At 41.0% G+C, this 20870-nt stretch overlaps 1 protein-coding gene across 2 annotated transcripts in view; it reads right to left on the bottom strand.

Moving 5' to 3' along the window:
* LOC149311641 (transcription initiation factor TFIID subunit 3-like) overlaps positions 1-13795 on the bottom strand; it is a 178404-nt gene extending 164609 nt beyond the window's left edge. For both annotated transcript variants that reach the window (XM_089527524.1, XM_089527525.1), the window contains exons 1-2: positions 13478-13795; positions 5310-5552 (exon numbers count right to left, since the gene is read on the bottom strand). In XM_089527524.1, coding sequence (XP_089383650.1) covers positions 5310-5552; positions 13478-13643 — 409 coding nt within the window. In that variant the 5' untranslated portion in view covers positions 13644-13795. The remainder of the gene's footprint in view (positions 1-5309; positions 5553-13477) is intronic.
* Positions 13796-20870: the final 7075 nt, after the last annotated feature.

The raw sequence follows: 20870 nt of genomic DNA, 5'->3' as shown, positions 1-20870 counted from the left end.
AATAAGAGTGCAAAGTCATCATACATGGAAAAATCTACTCCTTGGTGATGTAGCAACAACAGTTTTTTCTCTCTGTTACTCCATTATGGGAATGTAACCTGTCCAAGTGTGGTGGAGAAGAAACATCATATGGTGCCAAGTGCCTCTTATAGTAAAATATAAAATATATAAAATAGTGAAATATATAAAATTTTCAGGAGTAAGTTACTTGCAGAGGGCCAGTGTGGTACAGTGGTTTGAGTGTTGGACTAAGGCAAATGGAGACCAGGGTTCAACATCCCGCTTGGCCATGGAAACCCCCAGGTGGCCACTGGCAAGTCACACTCTCTCAGCCTCTGAGGAAAGTAAGGACAAGCCCCTCTGAAAAAATTTTGCCAAGAAAACCCTGTGACAGGTTCGTCTTAGAGCAGCTATTAATTCGCAATTACTTGAAGGCACACAACAACAACAAAATACTTGCAAAACAAATAGCATTATTTCTCCCACACTGGGGAATACTAGAGAGAAAGTTAAACACTTCCAAATCCCATTTAAATGGAGGACAGGAAAGCATGTGTCACTTTTCCTCCACTGAAATTGGTTTTTAAAATGCTCAGCTTTAGATACATCATGCCCATTGTGTCTTAATTCATATTGTTAAAAATGATATTCATTCACATTTAGTGTTCAAAACATTCTAGCCACATCATTCTACATACTGAATCTATCTGAAGCTGTCACCACTCTTTTGGGACTAAGACATTCCAGAACCAATTCTAGATTTGGACAGAAAAAAAGTGAGATACTAAGTGGGTACAACAGAAACAGTGACCATATATTGTCAGAAAATGGGTTCATTTAGCTCATTCTTAGTGACCACTGCCTTCCCAGTTCTGATGTTGTCTAATGGGAGATAAGGTTAAAGGAAAACGTAGTCCCTTGACATGAATGTCTAGTTGTAAATGACTGTAAGAGGTGGTGCTCATCTCCGTGACTAAGCCAAAGAACCAGCACTGACTGAGGACTGCTCTGGTGGTCATGTGGCCATCATAACTGCACCAACGCTGTTACCTTACCTTCCCACATAAGTGGTACCTATATTTATCTATTTGCATTTGCATGCTTTCAAACTGCTAGGTTGGCAGAAACTGGGACTAGTGACAGGAGCTCACCTCATCATGCAGCACTCAGGCCTCAAACTGCCAACCTTCCTACCTTATGATTGTCAGAATTAGCATCTTAATCACTAATCCACCGCATCTCTTCTAATAGGAAATATCACACAATTAACCTAGTTCTACTAACATGCAAAACATCTGAAGTACCATTTTGCCCCTTGCTTGTGTAATTTTTTTAAAATGAGATTTTAAAAGCCCATGAAGATCAACATATTTTCATGACAAGCTGAGAACAAAGATGTCCAAAAAGACAGTTCTGAAAACATGAGTTACAAACATACAATATATACCTCCAATCCTACAATTATACACACCAAAACCTTTTGATTGTAGTTTTACAATGCATTATACGTTGGGATGCCTTTGAAGACTTCTCAGAAACTACAGTTACTTTACAATGCAGTTACTCGATTAAGAACTGGTACCAGCTATACAGAATATCTCTCCGCAGTTCTTAAACAGTTTACACCGACTGCTGATCTATTTTGGAGTACAATTTCATGTGCTGATTGCTACCCTTAAAGACATAAGCAGCTTGGGACCTGACTACCTATGCCATCTACCATAAAAACTTGCCCAAAGCTGTGATATTTGTTACAGGCCCATTTCTGACACCCACCTGCCATTTTAGTTGGGCTATGACAAGTTAGGATGTTGCTACGGTTTTTTAATCTTGGCGCTGTACATTTGGAAAACCCTCCTCAGAGGAGCATGCTTGGTGTCAATGCTGATGTCTTTCTGGTGCCAAGCAAAGATGGTTGTATTTGCCCAAGCATTTATCAGCACACAGAGTGGATTTTAACTGATGTTTTATAGTTCACTGGCTTTTTTATTGATTCACACTACTGCTCCTCAGTACTTTTATTGTTGTATTTTATTGTTCTGTTTTATTCTTTTAATTAAATACTGTCCAAGAAGTGTAGACTGAAAGATAATCCCACTATTTACTTCATAAAATAAATATTAGTATTTAACCATATTATGCATGCTACCTTAAAATATACATAAAAGGATATTTCAACATTTATTTACATATTTAAAATATGTCATGGGCTGTCTTTAAGAGTAAACAGCTTCTCAAGGCAGCTTACAATGGGTAATCGAAATGCAGTCATGACAATAAAAATTTCCAAACAAAATTAGCCATTAATGACCAAGAGTTTTAAAAAAAAACAATCAGAGGAATTAGAGCCAATAAATAATTAAATAATTGCAACTAAACAAATGCGGCTGCACATAAAAAAAAGCTTAAGAAAAAGCCAGAAAAAACACAGGCATTTTAGGGGTCTTCTGAAGGTCTTGCAATGACAGAGATGAGACAAGAAAAGCCATGAGAGATTAGATGAATGTCTAAACACAACTGTGAACCCCAACTACAAAAGATCTACTGAATCAATGGTAACTTGGTAAGTCAATACTAATGTACATTCCACTGATTCACTGAATCCACTCTGCCTGGAAATCAAAATGAGATTTAGCCCCCCGCCCCTTTATCTAGCCCCCTATATTGACAGCCTTTACTACATCTTGTGGCAATGAATTCCACAGTTCAACCATATACAGAGGGAAAAGTCCTATCACTGCACTGGATGAGTCTGGGTTTCATATCACAAAAGAGGATTGATGAAAAGTTTCTATCCCCTTTCTTTACTTTATGTACTACTTACATATCTACCTTTACATATTAAAAACCATCTCTCCTTTGTGCTCACTCACTGACCTGGTTATCTTCACTTGCAGCCATAGGACTTAAGGATTTGGCAGTTGATCTCAAAAGTGCAGGCAGATTTATGTGGATGGCAATCCTTCTAACTAAGAGTTTGAAACAACTGAAGAATTTATGCTGATTTAAAACAAGGCATTAAACTGATGTTGAAAATGCTTAAATCAGGGCTAGAAATTAACAAAATGAATTGCAACTGGAATAAGTATATGATACTACATTTAGGCAGGAAAAATAGAATGCACAAATATAGGAAGAATGACACCTGGCTTGAAAGCAATACATGAGAAAAAGATCTAGGGATTTTAGTAAACCACAATATAAACACACAACAACAGTGTGAGACCCTTCTGGACTGCATCAACAGGAATACAGTGGGATCAAGGGAAGTAGTACTGCTACTCTGTTCTGCTTTGGTCAAACCTTGCCTGGAGTACTGTGTCTAGTTTTAGGCACTACATTTCAAGAAAGATATTGACAAGCTTGAATTTGTCCAGAAATAGGAAAGCAAGATGATCAAAAATCTGCAAACCAAGCCTTATGAGAAACAACTTAGGGAGTCTGGCATGTTTAGCTTGGAGAAGAAAAGACTGACAAGTGATATAATAGCCATCTTTAAATTTCTGAAGGGATGTCATGTAGAAGATGGAGCAGGCATGTCTGCTCCAGAAACCAATGTATTCAGAGATTCCACCTTAACATTAAGAACTTGAATGTAAGAGGTGCTTGACAGTGAAATAAACTGCCTTGGAGAATGGTGATCTCTCCTTCTTTGGAAGTCTTTAAACGGAAATTTGATGGACATCTCTCAAGAATTGTATACTCCACCATGGCAGAAAGTCTGACTATAGCACCTTCTGACTCCATGACTGCACATACCAGTAGCCAGTACCGTAGAGTATAGGTTTCACAAAATTCACCTGCCAAAACTTTAGCAGTCACACTCTGCAGTTGATGTTGTCAAATGTGTTTAAAAGCATACCGCAAATTACAATAGTTCATCCCACATATCATCGTCTCAGGCAGGCTAGGATAAAAAGTACTACTGACTATCACAACCGAGCTTTCCTAGATAGCACAGAGTCAAATGACATACTCAGACCTTCAGTGGGAGTACGACTGCATCTTAGATGAACGGATTGTAAACCTCCATCAAGACGAGTCCTATGCAACACACTTTCCTCTTATGTAGATTAAAGATCTGGTTCTTCATCTTCACCAATCCCCAAAACTAGCTGATATAAGGATTATTTGTACCATTTTATCTTCATTGTTGTCATGTGCCTTTAAATTGTTTCCATCCTATAGCAACCCTAAGGTGAACCCATCACAGTGTTTTCTTGATAAGCTTTCTTCAGGGAGTTTACCATTGACTTCCTTTTTGAGAGACTTGCCCAAGGTCACTCAGTGCGTTTCCATCACCAAGCAGGAGTTTAAACTCTGGTTTTCAGAGTCATAGTCCAACACTCAAATCACTACACCATTGTGGTTATCCACTTATCTTCACAGACTAAAAACTGGCACTTGTTGGAGAACTATGCCTCAGACAGTTCTGAAGCATAATTCACCCAAGCATTCCAACTAAACTTTAAGGAGCTGCTAGCTGAGAAGAAGTTTTTAGTAGTCCACCTGACTAATTGGAGAGCCAGCATTGTTAGTGGTTTGAATGCTGGACTAGGGACTCCAGGAGACCATTTTTCAAATGTCTTGCGCAGCCATGGAAACCCTTGGCTCCTATGAAAGAGTCATGCCCTTTCAGCCTCAAAGGAAGGCAAAGAATTACTTCTGAGTAATTCTTGCCAAGACAAAACCTGAAAGCATCTCTTTAGAGTCTCTATAAATTAGGGGGGGGGGGGGGGAGCACCAAAAAATTAACAAAAGAAATCCACATTTCCCCCCTGTTATTCCTAGGTATTTTTGATGTTCAAATTTGGTTGACTAACAAATGCCCAAATATAATTAAATGTCAAAGTGTACTGAACACCAAAGGGATATTTTTGACACCTTTAACTCAGAAGCTTCTTTGTAATTCTTCTCAAGCTCAACAATCTTTAGATGGGAAAAGGATAATGAAATGTATGTCACTCATCCCAAACCAATCAGTATGTGCAAAGCTAAGCAAATCAGAATCAAAGCCATTTACTACGTAGCAGTTTTTTGGACTATTTACATGGTTGTAGTGCCACTGAAACCATGAATGAGAACAAAAAAAACCTGAGTTTGGTCTACTGCTAAACATTATTTCAACACAAATATTCTGAAAATTACTAGAGGTCAAAGAGTAGGAATATATTCTTGAGCTGACTCTACTAAACCATATATGCAATCAATATTACAAGGAGAATTAGAGATGCGAGAAAATAAATGCAAACATCACTACTCAAAAATAAATTGATAAAAACGAAAGAGAGAAATGATTAATTCCCTACCTTCTTGAGAGGAAACAATGGGCGGTAAGTAATCAGGAATATATTCTTTCCTCTCTTCTGCATCTTTGCTTCCAGGCTGAGGGAACTGCAAGACATTATTCTTGCTGACAGGGAATGAGGGGATTTGATGTGCAAAAGTAACTGGTTCAATATTGAGTATGTAATCTTCCAGTTCATGCAGGTTAACCCCCATAAGCTTGAAGGCTTCACCAACATCCTCCAAAATTGGATCTGTCCGGCCATCTGGAACAAAAATAAATATTAATAAGAAAAGAACTGCATAACAGGACAGGTGCATACACTGTTCTTTTTTATAAAAGGAAAACAATAAATTATTATCAGGGGGAAAAAATCTGAAATGCCACATTGCTTGGATGTACAAAATTGGACAGTGATGACAAGAAATGCTTCTTCAGACTCCACAAGACTGTAACCTAAGTACTGAATGCTAGGCTACTCACAATTTGACTTTATTTTCCAGTTGCAGAAATCTAAGATTAATATCTTATTATCATGGCAGGGTTCTAAGGTGCCCATATAGGCTGAAGTCATTTCAGTTTGTATTTATATAAGTAGTAGTCACTCCTCAAATAGTGAAGGACCTTGTTCCAGAAAATCAGATTGTTATCAAGCAAAGAAAATGAAATTGGCATTTTTGAAAAATATAAGTTCCCGGATCACAGCTATTTGAAGTCTGATAGTATATATACAATTAGGTGTTCATCCCAAGTAGTCTTCCATTGTTATTGTTAATTGCCCTGAGTCCACTCAGACTCATGACCCTGTGGATGACATATCTCTAAGACTCCCCCACCCCACCCACAGACACACACACAGCTCTGCTTACGTCCAGCAGATTCAGGCCATGTCCTCCCTCATTAAGTCTATCTATCTGGTGTGCAGTCTTCCTCTCTTTCTACTACCCTCTACCTTTCCTAGCATTATTGCCTTTTCTAATGAGTCAAGCATTCTTATGATGTGGCCACAGTATGACAGCCTCAGTTTCATCATCTTGGCTTCCAGGGAGAGTTCAGGCTTGACCTGCTCAAGGACCCATTTGTTTCTCTTTTTGGCTGTCTATGGTATCCTCAACAATCCTCAATATGGACTGATTCTGACTTTAGTGATCAGTTGTATATTTTTACTCTTTAGGATATCATCTAGTTCTTTCACAGCTGTCCTTCCCATTACTAATCTTCTTGTGATTTCTTGACTGCAGTCTCCATTCGGATCAGTATTTGAACTTAGGTATGGGTACTCTTTAACTATTTCCATTTCCTTATTGTCTAGGTTGGATTTATGTATTTCTTCCATGGTCATTATTTTTATTTTCTTTATGTTCTGCATTAAGCCTGCCTTTGCACCTTCATCTTTGACCTTCCTTAGTGATTATTCCAAGTCTGTGTTGTCTTCCACTAGTAATATGGTATTGTTCACATATCTAAGATTGTCAATGTCCCTTCCGCTTAGCTTCATTTCTCCTTCTTCTGAGACTAAATTTGCTTTTCTTATGATATTTTCTGCATAGATTTTAAACAAATAGGGTGACAGAATGCAGTTCTACCTGACTCCCTTGCCAACTGGGAACCATTCTGTTTCTCCAAATTCTGTTTTAACAATAGCCTCGCATCCAAAGAACATATTTTTCAACAGGACTATCAGATGTAGTGGCATTCCCATGACCTTAAGAGCCCCCCATTTCTTTACATGATCTACACTGTCAAATGCTTAGGTGATTTTTTTTTTATTTTTTTTTTTTGGTAGAACTCCTTTGTATAATCTTTTAGTCACTGCATGTTTGCAATGTGGTCCCTAACTAGGCTTCCATGCAATAGCCTTATTCAGACATTTAGCTCCATTACTGATGTGTGGAACAAAAAAGCAAGGCCTGAAAGTCCCACCTCTGTTCACACACTGAGAGAAAATCTGAAAGATTGGATATTGCCTTGAGTGCCTGAGACCTTTACATGAACAGGTCACTAGGTAACAGAAGCAAGGGAGATTTCATCTTAAGACCTTCCACCAAAATGTACTGTATTTTCTGGCATATAAGACTACTTTTTAACCCAGGAAAATCTTCTCAAAAGTTGGGGGTCGTCTTATATGCCGGGTGTCATCTTAGAGGGCGGGTGCTGAAACTTCTGAGCCGGATTGGAGAATCTTCGATTGCCACATATGGTGAGGGGAGCTCAAAAACGGACACAGCTGCATACCCACCATATGCAGTGACCGTATGAAAGCAGCAAGGGAAGTGCTGTACAAGTATGGTAGAAGTCCATTCACCAGGATTCATGGAAAGAAGAGACTTAACGCGGTCCTGATGACGAGGTGAAGGGGCGCTTCACCGGGAAGGTGTAAGTGAAGGGCGGAGTAAGCTGCAGGCATCCAGGACGCCCGGGGTATGGAAAAAAGAGCCGTGTTTGCACTACCACTCTGAAAAAAGAGCCCTCCCCTGCATCCACCATCATCCACAGGGAGAGTAAGGCAACCCAACTCCATCAGGCCTTGGCTGAAAGAAGAAAGCCCTCCCTCTATCCACCATCGAGAGGGAGAGAAGCACAGGCCAGCTCCATTGGGCCTGATCAAAGTAAGAAGAAAGCCCCCCCCTCCATCTGCCATGCTCCGGGCCTCAGAGGGAGGGAAAATCTGCTGGACTTTTCCCCTTCCCCACTGCCATTCCTTTCTCCTTTTGTGTCTTGTCTCTTTAGATTGTAAGCCTGAGGGCAGGGAAATATCTAATTAACAATCTATAAGCTGCTCTGATAGCCTTTTGGCAGAAGAGTGGGGTATAAATAAATATTATTATTATATTATCAACTGGTCTAATTCCTTTATCACACCTGTGTAACAATCTTGTTAATCTCTAGGACTACCACCAGAGGGCAACTCTATTCCTTGCTATTAGTAACAACTACAATGTTCATAGTTCCCTCTCTATGACGAAACACACAAGTCCACAAATACCAGCTGACTTTTGCAGTTTGTCAATATGTATACTCATCAGAGAACTTGCACACCCCAGGTGAGGAACAGTCTCTCATCTTCAAAGCCCAGTACAATCCCTGCCATGCGCTATGTCGCAGCTGCCAGAAAGGAAGTACAATTACTATTGGCATTATTACATAGCCTCCCATTCAGCACATATAGTCAAACTTGATAAACTACCATAAAGTCACCAGATCCTGTTTGATCTTGGAAGCTAAGCATGGTCAACCCTGGACACTTCAGGAGCTATAGACTATGTTTCAGAGAAAGAAACTGGAAAAACCACCTCTGGGTACCCCTTGTCGAAGAAAGGCCTATGAAATTCATGGGGGCACCATAAACCAACAGGCATCTTGAAGGCACACACATACAGACACATACAGTGCATCTACATTGTAGAAATAATGCAGCTTGAAACAACTTTAAGTGTAATAGCTTCATTCTATGGAATCCTGGGATATGTAATTTTATAAGGTCTTTGTTTATTGTTGTTAACTATCCTTGAGTCGACCTCAACTCACGGCAACCCTGTGAATGAGACATCTTCAAGACCCCATGTCCTCCACTAGTCTATTCAGGTCCTGCAGGCTTAGGTCTGTGACCTCCCTGACTGAGTCTATCCATCTGGCATGCTGTCATCTTCTCTTTCTGCTGCCCTCCACCTTTCCTAGCATCATTATCTTTTCCAATGATTCATGCCTTCCCAGGATGTGTCCAAAGTATAACAGCCTCCATTTAGTCATCCTGGCTTCGAGGGACAATTCAGGCTTGATCTGTTCTAGTACCCATTTGTTTGTTTTCTTGGCCATCCACTGTATCCTCAGTACTTTTTTCCAACACCACATCTCAAATGAATTTATTTTCTTCCTACCAACGTCCTTCACTGTTCAGCTCTCACACTTGGACATGGTGATGGGGAATACAATGGCTTCAATAGCACCCTTTTCCAAATCCCATGATTCTATAGGATGGAGCCAAGGCGATTAAAGTGATGTCTAACTGCATTATTTCTAAAGTGTAGATGCACCCATTGTCAATCTTATTTATTTTGCCTCCGAGCTCCATGCAAATGGAACTCACTCTCTTTCACACACAGTCTTCTCACTCATGAATACTAACAGTTGCTAAAAGACTGAGAGAAATGAACATTTCCTTCAGCCATACACTTACGCATTCTTTTTCTTAGGAGAAAGTCCCATTAAATTCAGTGAGGCTTCCTTCTCTGGCTCTACACAGAGATGTGGCCTAAATCAGTGCTACACAAAGTCATGGTCTATGGACCGAAACCAGTCCCCCAACTATCTGCTGCTGTTCCCTGGAAAGCTATCAAGAAGGAAAGAAGCAAATGCATCCAATGGGCACAAATATGGTACTGTACTGTTACCTGCAAAAACAGCTGCTGATCCCCGACATCATAAACTTATGAAACACTGCTCTAAAGGGCCTTGAGGAAGCAGCTGTTTTCTCAGTTTCAACTCCACATATACAATAAAAAGACAACCGAGTAGTGTTACTGTATAGAACACTTTTGATGATTGCCCATACCGAATGTATAAAGCATTTTGAGCTTTCTACAGTGCTACTGAAATACTGGACACAACACAGAGCTACACTACCTTCACTCTCATCTCCACAACAATCCACTTTGCCCACTCCCAATGCACAAGTCCTTCATGAATGCCACTACCACCACTACTTTTACTAGGGCAGGGGAATATGCGGCCACCCAGTTGTGTTCATGGATTGCAACTTCCATCATCCCAGGTACTTGGCACAAAGATGATGAGAGTTGTGATTAAGCAACATCTGGAGGGCCATATGCTCTCCAGCTCTTTTCTGCAAAGGGATCTTGTAGAACCTTCAAGACTAGAATCATAGAATCTGAGAGTTGGAAGAGACCACAAGGGCCATCCAGTCCAACCCCATTCTGCGATGCAGGAACTCTCAATCAAAGCATCCCCAACAGACAGCCATCCAGCCTCTGTTTAAAGACACTTTGGCATATGGGACAAAAAATACCTTCCCTTTGGGTCGGGCCCAAGTTACTTGCAGGAGTGCTTCTCCCTACATAGTCCACCCCGCACTCTTAGAACATCTGGGAAGTTCTTACTAGAATATTATAATACCAGGCTAATGACAACTTTACATAAGGCATTCAGTGCCGCGACCCCAAGATTATGGAATGACCTACCGGAAGAGATCCGTCTCATTACTACCTTAGAGGCCTTTAAGAAGGCACTCAAAACGGATCTCTTCCGGCAGGCTTATCCACTAATTCCATATAAAAAGGTTATGACGAATGCTCTTCCTTGACCCAGATTGTTGGCTAATGGACAAATTGTAATTTTTAGAGAACTAATAGAATTCTTGGTAAATTCAGTGTTAGTATTTTATTGTTGTATTGATTGTAAATTGTACTAAGTGTCTTTTAAGGTTGTAATCCTGCCTCGATCTGTGGGAGAGGTGGGAGGTATAAATAAATTATATTATTGTTGTTGTTTGTCTTCACTTCTCTGGGTTTTCCTGGGTATGGCAGCCCTCCTGATGTCTGAGCTGGAGTAACTTTTAGTATATGGCAGCCAGACTGGTCGCCGGAAAATCTAGAGGCAACCACATAATACCTATTTTAAAATTGCTCCATTGGCTGCCTATTAGTTTCTGAGCACAGTACAAGGTGTTGGTAATAACCTTTAAAGCCCTTCATGGCTTGGGTCCAGCTTACTTGCGGGAACGTCTTCTTCCGTATAATCTTGGAAAAGCCAACTACAGCCAAAAAAGACCAGGCTGGCTACAGTCACCCAGAGGTCCTTCTCATCTGCCACTCCTAAATTATGGAAGATCTGACATGTTACCAACCTTCACAGCTTTAAAAAGGCTGTCTAGACAGATCTCTTCCGACAGGTCTTTCCTGACTGACCGTCCCGTTATATTGATATAGTTTTCCCTTGTCTGCCCCAAGATGCCTCATTTCAAGTATGTCTACTTCAATTAATTTTAATCTGTATTTTATAATGCTGTCATTTAGTTTTATAACAGGGGGTGTAAGGGGATTATGTAATTATTATTTATGTATGTATTGTATATGTTGTTGATGTATTTTATTGTTGTAATCCATCTCAATTAAACAGAGGCTGGATGGCCATCTGTCAGGGGTGCTTTGATTGTGATTTCCTGCATGGCAGAGGGGTGGACTGGACGGCCCTTGTGGTCTCTTCCAACTCTATGATTCTGTGACTCTATAAGAAAAGAGATTCCACCTAAAGATTAGGAAGAACTTCCTGATAGTAAGAGCTGTTTGAGAGTGGAATACACTTCAGAGAGTGGTGGGGTCTCCTTCTTTGGAGGTTTTCAAACCGAGGCTGGATAGCCATCGGTCAGGGATGCTTTGTGATTTCCTGCATGGCAGAATGGGGTTGGACTAGATGGCCCTTGTGGTCTCTTCCAACTCTATGATTCTATGATTCTAGTATAATCCTTTTGGGAGAGAGGGACTATAAATATGAACTTATTATACACACCCATCCCTCCATATTTGCAGCTTTGACTTTTGCAGATTTGATTAATCACGGATGTTATTAATATATTCCTTCTAGGAATTATCTAGGTCCTCCAGCGCATCTCTGTGCTCAACTTTAACTAAAAGTCGCAAAGAAGGACCTAGAGATCTGTAGAGAGAATGCTCCGCTAGGCATTTGTAGTTCCTCCAGTGCAACTCTATGGTCAATGTCTGGCAGATGGTGACCACAGAGTTACCCTGGAGGACCTAGCGATTCCTAGAGAGGTGTCCTCTCAGGTAAAAACATAGTGTTTTTGTTATTTGCGGTTTTCCCACATCCATTGGGGGGGGGGTGTCCTGTGCCCATAACCCTAAAAAATATTTATTTGTTTATTTATGGTATTTATACCCCGCCCTTCAGCCCTAAAGGCTCTCAGAGCGGCTTACAATTACTATTATTTTTAATTAGATGGTTCCCTGCCCTCAGGCTTACAATATGGAGGGACAAGTGAAGTATAGTTGGGGGGGGGGGAGAAGTAATAGAATGTATTTTTAACGTTTGTCCTATTTTATACTGTATTTCATTTGGTACCTTAAGCCGCCTCGATCCTGCGGGAGAGGCAGCATATGAATAAAATTCTGTATTAGGATGATGATGATTATTGTTAAATCACTTCCTCTCGACCAAGGGTCACACAGTACATATACATATACGTGTGTGTGTGTTTGTATATGTGTGTACATATATATATATATACAGTATGAATGTATATGTGTGTGTGTGTATACATATGTATAAATATGTGAGTGTATATATGTGTGTATATAACTGTCTTCCATGCCAGCCTTCTCTGAGGATGCCAGCCACAGCTGCTGGAGAAACGTCAGGAAGAGACTCTTCTAGGGCTGCAGCCACACTGGGTCCACCACAAACTCAGCTCCCAGAATGCCACAGCCTTGAGCCAGGAAAGGAGTGACAGCGATTTTAGGCTGCATCAATAGAAGTGTAGTGTCTAGATCAAGAGAAGTAATAGTGCCACTGCATTCTGCTCTGGTCAGGCCCCACCTGGAATATTGTGTCCAGTTCTGGGCACCACAATTTAAAAAGGACATTGAGAAACTGGAGCCATGTGTCCAAAGGAGGGCAACTAAAATGGTGAAGGGTCTGGAAACCATGCCCTATGAGGAACGACTCAAGGAGCTGGGGATGTTTAGCCTGGAGAAGAGAAGATTAAGAGGTGATATGATAGCTCTGTTTAAATACTTGAAGGGATGTCATATTGAGGAGGGAGCAAGCTTGTTTTCTGCTGCTCCAGAGAACAGGACCCAATGGAGCAATGGATGCAAGCTCCAGGGAAAGAGGTTCCAGTTCAGCATTAGGAGGACCTTCCTGAGAGTGAGGGTTGTTCAACAGTGGAACACTCTCCTTCCTCGGAGATTGTGGTGGAGTCTCCTTCCTTGGAGGTGTTGAAGCAGAGGATGGATGGCCATCTGTCAATGAGAGGCTTTGACCGGGAGTTCCTGCGTGGCAGAAGAAGGGGGCTGGGCTGGATCAGGGGGGCCCTCCTTGGGGTCTCTTTCCACTCTATGATTCTATGACTCTATGAAACCGGGTTATGTCTCTGGTGCGGATGCAGCCCACCCTCCCAGTCCTCCCCGAGGCAGAGCCCTTCCTTCCGCCACTCACAGAGCTCGCAGTATCTCCGGCAGCCGCGTCCCAAGGAGTGGAGGTAGCGCTGGAGGACGTCGGTGAGGAGGTCGCAGGCGGAGAGCTGCACCGAGTCCCAGCCCAGCGCCTGGCACACCTGCGCCACCGACACCCGCAGCAGCCACCGCGAGTAGCTCTCGCACATCCTCCTCCTCCTCACCGGCCCCCGGGGGCCATGGCCCGGCCTCGCGCCGGAGAAGAAGGCGCCTCAGCCTCAGCAGCAGCAGCAGCAGCAGCAACAGCTCCCGCTTCTTCTCCTTCTGCCGCTTCAGCCACCGCCGCCGCCATCTTGGGGTCGGCAGGCAGAACTCGCCGAGCCCAGAGCGGGTCGAGAGCAAGGACGCACGCAGAGAAAGACAGAAGAGCGCGGCGCTTGCCATCGATTGCTCCGGCATCGGCTACGCAGCCATGGAAGGAGGGAAGAAGCAAAGAGAGAGAGAGAGAGAGGGAAGCTTGGCTTCCTTGCACTGCTTTCCCCCTCTTTCTTCTCTTTCTCTCTTTTTCTTTCAAACCCTTTCTTTGGGTTTGTTTGGTTGGTTTTTTGCTGGCCCCAAGTGTCATTATTTTTATTTATTTATTTAAAAAACATAAATAATTAAAATGTCATTTTTGTTCATTTCTTGGTGTTTTTTTTGAAAGAAATTTATTGTGTTTATTTTTTTAGCATTTTTGAGATAAATCAGACTTTATTTTTTAATCTTTATTTTTATAAATATGTAATTTATTTTATTTTTTAGCATTTTTGAGATAAATGCTAAAAAAATAAAATATATATTTATAAAAAAAATAAAGATTAAAAATAAATCAGGCTTTTTCCCTCTTTTTTAATACAAATGTAATTATAAATATCTGATACGTTCCTCGTAAATTGAAGCCAATTGTACTTCAATCACTTGCAAGGACTACTCCTTCGCTCCGCCTCAGTTCCAAGACTCACTAGTCTCTTGTTATATACATATATGTCTGAACAGTTCCCACAAAGATTTACTTGTATCAATTATTACATTTATCTTTCTTTACCTTATTTCCATCTATTTTTACAAAATCCATCCACTGGGAGCCATTCTGTTTCTGTTATTTCGATACCTTTCTGACTAAGATGGTCTTTAGTCATATTTTATTTTAAAACAATTCATTTGAAAGGTTTTATAATATCATAACACACAAAACTGGAGGGTGTCAGGAAAGGATGCGAGGTTACAGTGTTTAAGGGGAAATTGCTTTCATTTAAATGTATTATATATGTGTGCGCTTATATATATATGCACAGTATATGTGACTGTGTATTATATACATTATATTATAAATAAACTATATTTATTCACACACAACTTGAAAATGTTTTTTAAAAAGGATAAATTCCAAATAGCAAAGCTTGATTTTCCATTTTGTATAAGGGGCACCATTTTGCTATGCCATTGTATTTAATGGGACTTGAGCATCCATGGACTTTGTTGTCCACAGGGAATCCTGGAAACAAACCCCAGTGGATAACAAGGACCCACTGTACACACATATATTGTACATATTATCAATGTACTATATGGAAGCTATGTGCAAAGGAATGAGCTGTTTAGGTCCAATCCACACTACAGAAGTAATCCAGTTTGAGACTGCTTTAACTGGCCTGGCACAGTGCAAGGGAATCCTGGGAATTCGATTTTTTAATTGTATCTATAGCACTATATAAATAAAGCTTAATAACAATAATAAAACTACAGTTCCCACAATTCGTTAGCATTGAGCCAGGGCAGTTAAAGCAATCTCAATCTGGATTATTTCTGGTTTGGGCCTTAGTTTGCTTTTATTATGTAGTGTGTAATAATTGTGTACTACTTTATTTCAATGAATAAAAATAATTTTAAAAAGAAAATAAAGGTTTTAATATTGCATTTTGGGGCTGTTAATTTATATTAAAAGTGACTTCACATTTGTATTTTATAATTATTTGTATTACTTCTTGTTGTTGTATGCCTTCAATCAGTTTCCAGTTTATGGCAACCATATTAGGGATCCTATTGGCAAGATTTCTTCAGAGGGGGCTGGCCATTGCCTTCCTCTGAGGCTGAGAGAGTGTGACCTGCCAGAGGTCACCCAGTGGGGTTCCAAGGCAGAGTCGGGATTCGAACACTGGTCTCCAGAGTCATAGTCCAATGCTATTCTGTTTTTAATGTATTATTGTCATGATATCTTATTTATTAGTATTTTACCTGAGTTACATCAATTTGGGATAGTTTATATCTTTTAGCAATAAAAATATCAACAATATCACATTTAGTACAGGCTGAGCCTCCCTTATCCAGAATTTCAAAATTCAGTACTCTCCAAAATCATATATTGGCCCCTTAAGTGGCTGAGACAGAGACAGCTTGGCTTTCTGATGCTTCAAGGGACACAAACTTTGTTTCATGCACAAAAAAATTATTTAAAATGTTATGCATAAAATTATCTTCAGGCTCTGTGTATAAGGAGAGCCAGCGTGGAGAAATGGTTTGAGCTACAGCTTTGGAGACCAGAGTTCGAATCCCAGCTCAGCCATGGAAACCCACTGGATAAGTTCTGCCAGATCAAACAAGACTTTTAAGTGTTTCTCAACACTCCCTGCCTCTCCTCACATTCTGCAGAATCCAGATCTTGCCTCGATGTTGTAAAGTCTATGAAGCAATCAAACCTCCTCATTGCCTAAATACCCAAACAAACAGCCACCCAAACTCATGCTAAAATAAGAACCAGATAGTCTTAAAAATGCTGCATTCCTTTCTCCCCCTTATTTTCTCATCTTTGTGCTGCAAGAGAAACTAACACATCCACATTGAAAATTAGTATTGGCATGTGAAGGCAATAAACCTGCTTACCAAAAATGAGCTCCTTTGGGGTCAAAATCTTCTCTGGGGAGATTCCCTTCGTGATATGAACAGTTATGAGGACTTGTTTCTTATTGGCAGGTCATGTTCTTTCAGCTTCAGAGGGCAAAACACCTCTAAAGAAATCTTGCCAAAAAGACCCTTGGAGAAGCTTGCCATAAGTCACAGTTGACTTAAAGGTACCTAACAACTAGGCTTTTGCTTATGGCAAGTCTGTGAATCAGAAATCCCCATGAGTCCCAGTCATCAACAACCTTGCTCAGGTTTTCAAATTCAGGGCAGTTGTGGCTTCCTTGAGTGAATCAATACACCTGTGCCTCTTTTTCTATTGCCTTCTAATTTAACAGGTGTTATCTTTTTTTTACCCCAGTGAATCATGTCAGCTCCTGATGTGTCCAAAATACAATCACTTCATTTAGCGTGAAGTCAAAGGCTTTCATGGCCCGCATCCATAGTTTTTTGTGGTTTTTTGGGCTATGTGGCCATGTTCTAGAAGAGTTTATTCCTGACATTTCGCCAGCATCTGTGGCTGGCATCTTCAGAGAATGCTGGCATGGACAAGAGTGGGGTATATATACTGTGTGACTCTTGATTTGCATGTGCTGAGTCTATATATATATAATCTCCCACTCTCTTCCATGCCAGCATTCTCTGAAGATGCCAACCACATATGCTGGCAAAATGTCAGGAATAAACTCTTCTAGAACACGGCCACATAGCCCAACACACCCACACCCACCACCACAAATAACCTCATTTAGTCATTCTGGCTTCTAGGGAGAGTTTGTTGTTGTTGAGTGCCTACAAGTTGTTTCCAACTTATGGCAACTCTAAGGTGAACTATCATGGGGGTTTTCTGGGGCTGAGAGTGTCTGATTCACCCAGGGTCACCCAGTGGATTTCCATGGCCAAGCGGGACATTGGATCTTGGTCTCCAGAGTCATAGTCCAATGCTTAAACCACTATACCATACCGGATCTCCAGGAGAGTTTAGGCTTGAATTATCAAGGATCTCTTTCTGCTCAAGAGCCAAACTGATTCTGGGCAAGCTTGGTGAAGGGAGTGCATGCCAGCAATATGTGGTGGCAGCACTCTATTGCTAATATGAGGCCCTGATTCACCAACAAATACTTTCACAAACACCCTGCCCAGCAAGAGTTTCCACAAAAATTTCTCAATTTTCTTCTTTGAAATATCATACAACACATGTTTAAAATGTCGTGCATACAGTGGGCCCTTGGTATCTGCTGGGTTTTGGTTCCAGGAGCCCCCATGGATACAAAAATCCATAGATGCTCAAGTCTCATTATTGGCAATGGTACCATACAATGATGTCCCTTATATAAAATGGCAAAATCAAGGTTTGTTATTTGAAATTTATACTTGTTTAGAATATTTTCAAGCCATGGATGCTTGAATCTGTGGATAGGGAGGGCCAACTGTACTCAGATTATTGGAACATTACTTTTTGGACTATAATTCTCACACTCCCCTGACCAACATAAGGGATTTCCAACAGTAAGACTGTGGAAGTACAAGTTCAGAGAGGTAATTTTTCTAAGCTTAGTTAGTATGCAAAGGAAGATGCAAACCCTACCCTAAAAATCTAATGGTGTTATGTGCTTTCAAGTCATGTCTTATTTCTCGTGATCCTATGGTGAATCTACCACAAGGTTTTCTGGAAGTAAGAGTATGTGACTAGTCCAATTGTTACCCCATGCTCGATATAAATTTTGGAATCAATGATAACCCTTGGATGACCCCTGGCCAGACTCCAAGCCTGTCCTCCATTTCTGGCAAAGCGAGAGGACATGTACACCTCCCCTAAGGGAGTTCCCATATTAACATCTCAGAGGGTCCAGGGAAGTCGCATGAAGGGATTATCTCAAGGCTGGGAAGAGTGAAAGGATTGCCTTCCCTGAAGCTATCAACCTCCTCCTCAAACCTATTGTCCAAGTGGCATAAGCCCTTTATACTATCTAAAGCAGACATCCAGGTGAAAAGAAAATCTTTAGAACACCTTTGTTTCGGCCAAGCCAGCCTCTTTGCCTCAGGCCAGATTTGGCCTATAAAAAGTCCCCACTTTGGCTGCTCAGGGCGCCATCTTTCAAGGTCTACTTGCTCCACGTCAGTCAGACCTCTGTTTTGGTAGCCGGCATTTCTGCTCAAACCCAGGTTGCGGAGCAGACTTGTCTCACTGTCCATCACTCCATTCGCTTCCCGGAGGGAATCTACATTCTGGTAAGCATCTCCATTAGTAACGCCTGAAATCTGTTCCCATTTTCCAACCCTAATTTTCCTGAGTCCTGAGTGTGTGTGTGAGTGTATGCGCAACGCATGTGTTTTTCCCCTATTTTAATAAATTAGACATCTAGTTATTAATATCCGTCTCAGCTTTATTTATTGGGGTCCCCTGGTCTACTCCGTATACATATCGGGAGGGCGATTTCGGTGGGCTCTTGTAGCCAGCCCCTCTTGCAATATTTGAGCTAATAACAATAATAATAAAATTCCCCTACGGACCCTTGGCTACACAATGTCATTCAGTGGATTTCCAGGGGAAATTGAACCCTGATCTCCAGAGTTACATTACACCATGAGTATACAATGCCTAAAGTCAAAACAAGCAAACAAAAAAGCTCCATCAGAACAAAACAGAATAAATTAAACTACTTGACACCAGCCAGAAAATATTTTAATTTTAATATTAAGAAGCAAGATGGGTTGCAACTTGTAAGAATAAAAGGGGTGGAAATATGACAGGAATTTAAATGAAATTGTGTGCATGTTATATCAAAGGATGGAAATATTTATTTGGAGGGTTCCCCAAAAGTCTTTGGTAGCATATAAAGTTAAGCCTCCACACCCTTTGTAAGTTTTGTTGGCAGAGTCAACCCAAGGCACTTTGTTGCCTGAAGCCCACTTAGAGTTTCCCAGTTTTCAAAATAGCAATAAGGGACTACTGAGAATGGCTGGGACACATGAGACAGGCTAAGGCTGAATTCACACTGCAGAAATAATCTGGGTTGACACCATTTTAATTGCCGTGGATTAATGCTATAGAATTGTGGGAATTGTAGTTTGTTGTGGCACCCCAGCTTTGCTACAAGTCCCCACAATTCCATAGCATTGAGCCATGGCAGCTAAAGTGGTGTCAAACTGGAATTATTTCTGCAGTGTGGATTCAGCCTGATAACAACCATTTAAAGTCTCATGAGAAAAGGTCGTCTTGTGAAGAGGTCCAGGCTTCTTTGAGATCTCAAATCTCATATATCCAAACTTCTTGAAATCTTGTGGTGGGAGTCCAGCAGTCATCATGAAGGACAGAATCAAAGAGTTGGAAGGAGTTTCATTGGGCATCAAATTCAACCCTGCTCAGTGCAAGTTCTTCTGCTAAAGCATCCCCAGCAGGTTGTTGACCAGCCTCTTTTTGAAGATGTCCAGAGTTGATCCTCATAAATGCCTCTTGAGAAACTCAGGCTTAGTTGGCTGAAGTCCATCCACTGACCAAGCAGGAACCAACCTGAGTCACCCTCACCAAGCCTTTGCCAACTTGGAGCCTTCCAGATGTGTTACAGCTCCCATGATCCCCCAGCCAGCATATCCTGCCTTTTCTGTTACTATTCTAGGTTGCATAATGTACAATTAACCACCCAAAATGAAATACTTTTTCTCATAGCCTGAAGCTAACAGAAACATCAAGCTAGCTCAGGAGAGCTTTAATTGGAAGAACATGAGAATAGCATTTTTAAGGAGCCTCCTCTCTTTCATACGCATTCAAAAGTGACAACAGGAGCAGCATTGGATAGCTTTGGCATGCAAAAGGCTCCAATTCCCTCTCTTCAAGAAGCAGTCTTAATTTTCCATGAAGGATTATATTCTTTTAAAATAATAATTTAAAAGGGGCAGAGGTTCGCCAAAATTCCTCCTCTCTTGTGTTAGCTATCAGTAACTACTGGCAATTTCTTTTCTTTTCCAAGAGAGCTAAGAAGCTGGGCATTTGTCCCATTTTAAAGCATGCCTGGGCTGGAACAATTTCCCTTCTAGCTTGAATTATACTTGGAGTCCAAGTTTAGGGCAAAGGGAGGCGGAGAGAGTAATCTCTCACAATTGCTTTTAATTAATGGCAGAAACAAGCAAATTGATATGCTGAAGGAAATAGTCCCATCTTAGCCAAAAGAGCAGCACCTATCACAAATGTTTAGTCCCATTCACCGTGTACAGATGCAAGAGTGGGACAGTGAAGGAAATCGACAGAAAGAAAATAAACTACAGTATTTGGAAATGTGGTGTTGGAGAAGAGTCCTTAGGATACTGTGGACAGCCAAAAAGTCAAACAAATGGGTCCTTGAACAGATCAAACCAGAGCTCTCCTTGGAAGCCGAGATGATCAAGCTGAAGCAATCATACTCTGGCTATACAATGAGAAGGCATGCATCACTAAAAATGTTAGGAAAGGTTGAGGGTAGCAGAAAGAGAGGAAGCCCACAGACCAGATTGATAGACTC

Source organism: Sceloporus occidentalis, unplaced genomic scaffold (genome assembly GCF_023333645.1).
Source record: "Sceloporus occidentalis isolate IW3139 unplaced genomic scaffold, rSceOcc1.0.p SCAF_5, whole genome shotgun sequence".
In the NCBI taxonomy this organism is placed as follows: Eukaryota; Metazoa; Chordata; class Lepidosauria; order Squamata; family Phrynosomatidae; genus Sceloporus; species Sceloporus occidentalis.
Note: the sequence above shows the minus strand (reverse complement) of the source record. Positions and strands in the feature narration are given on the sequence as shown.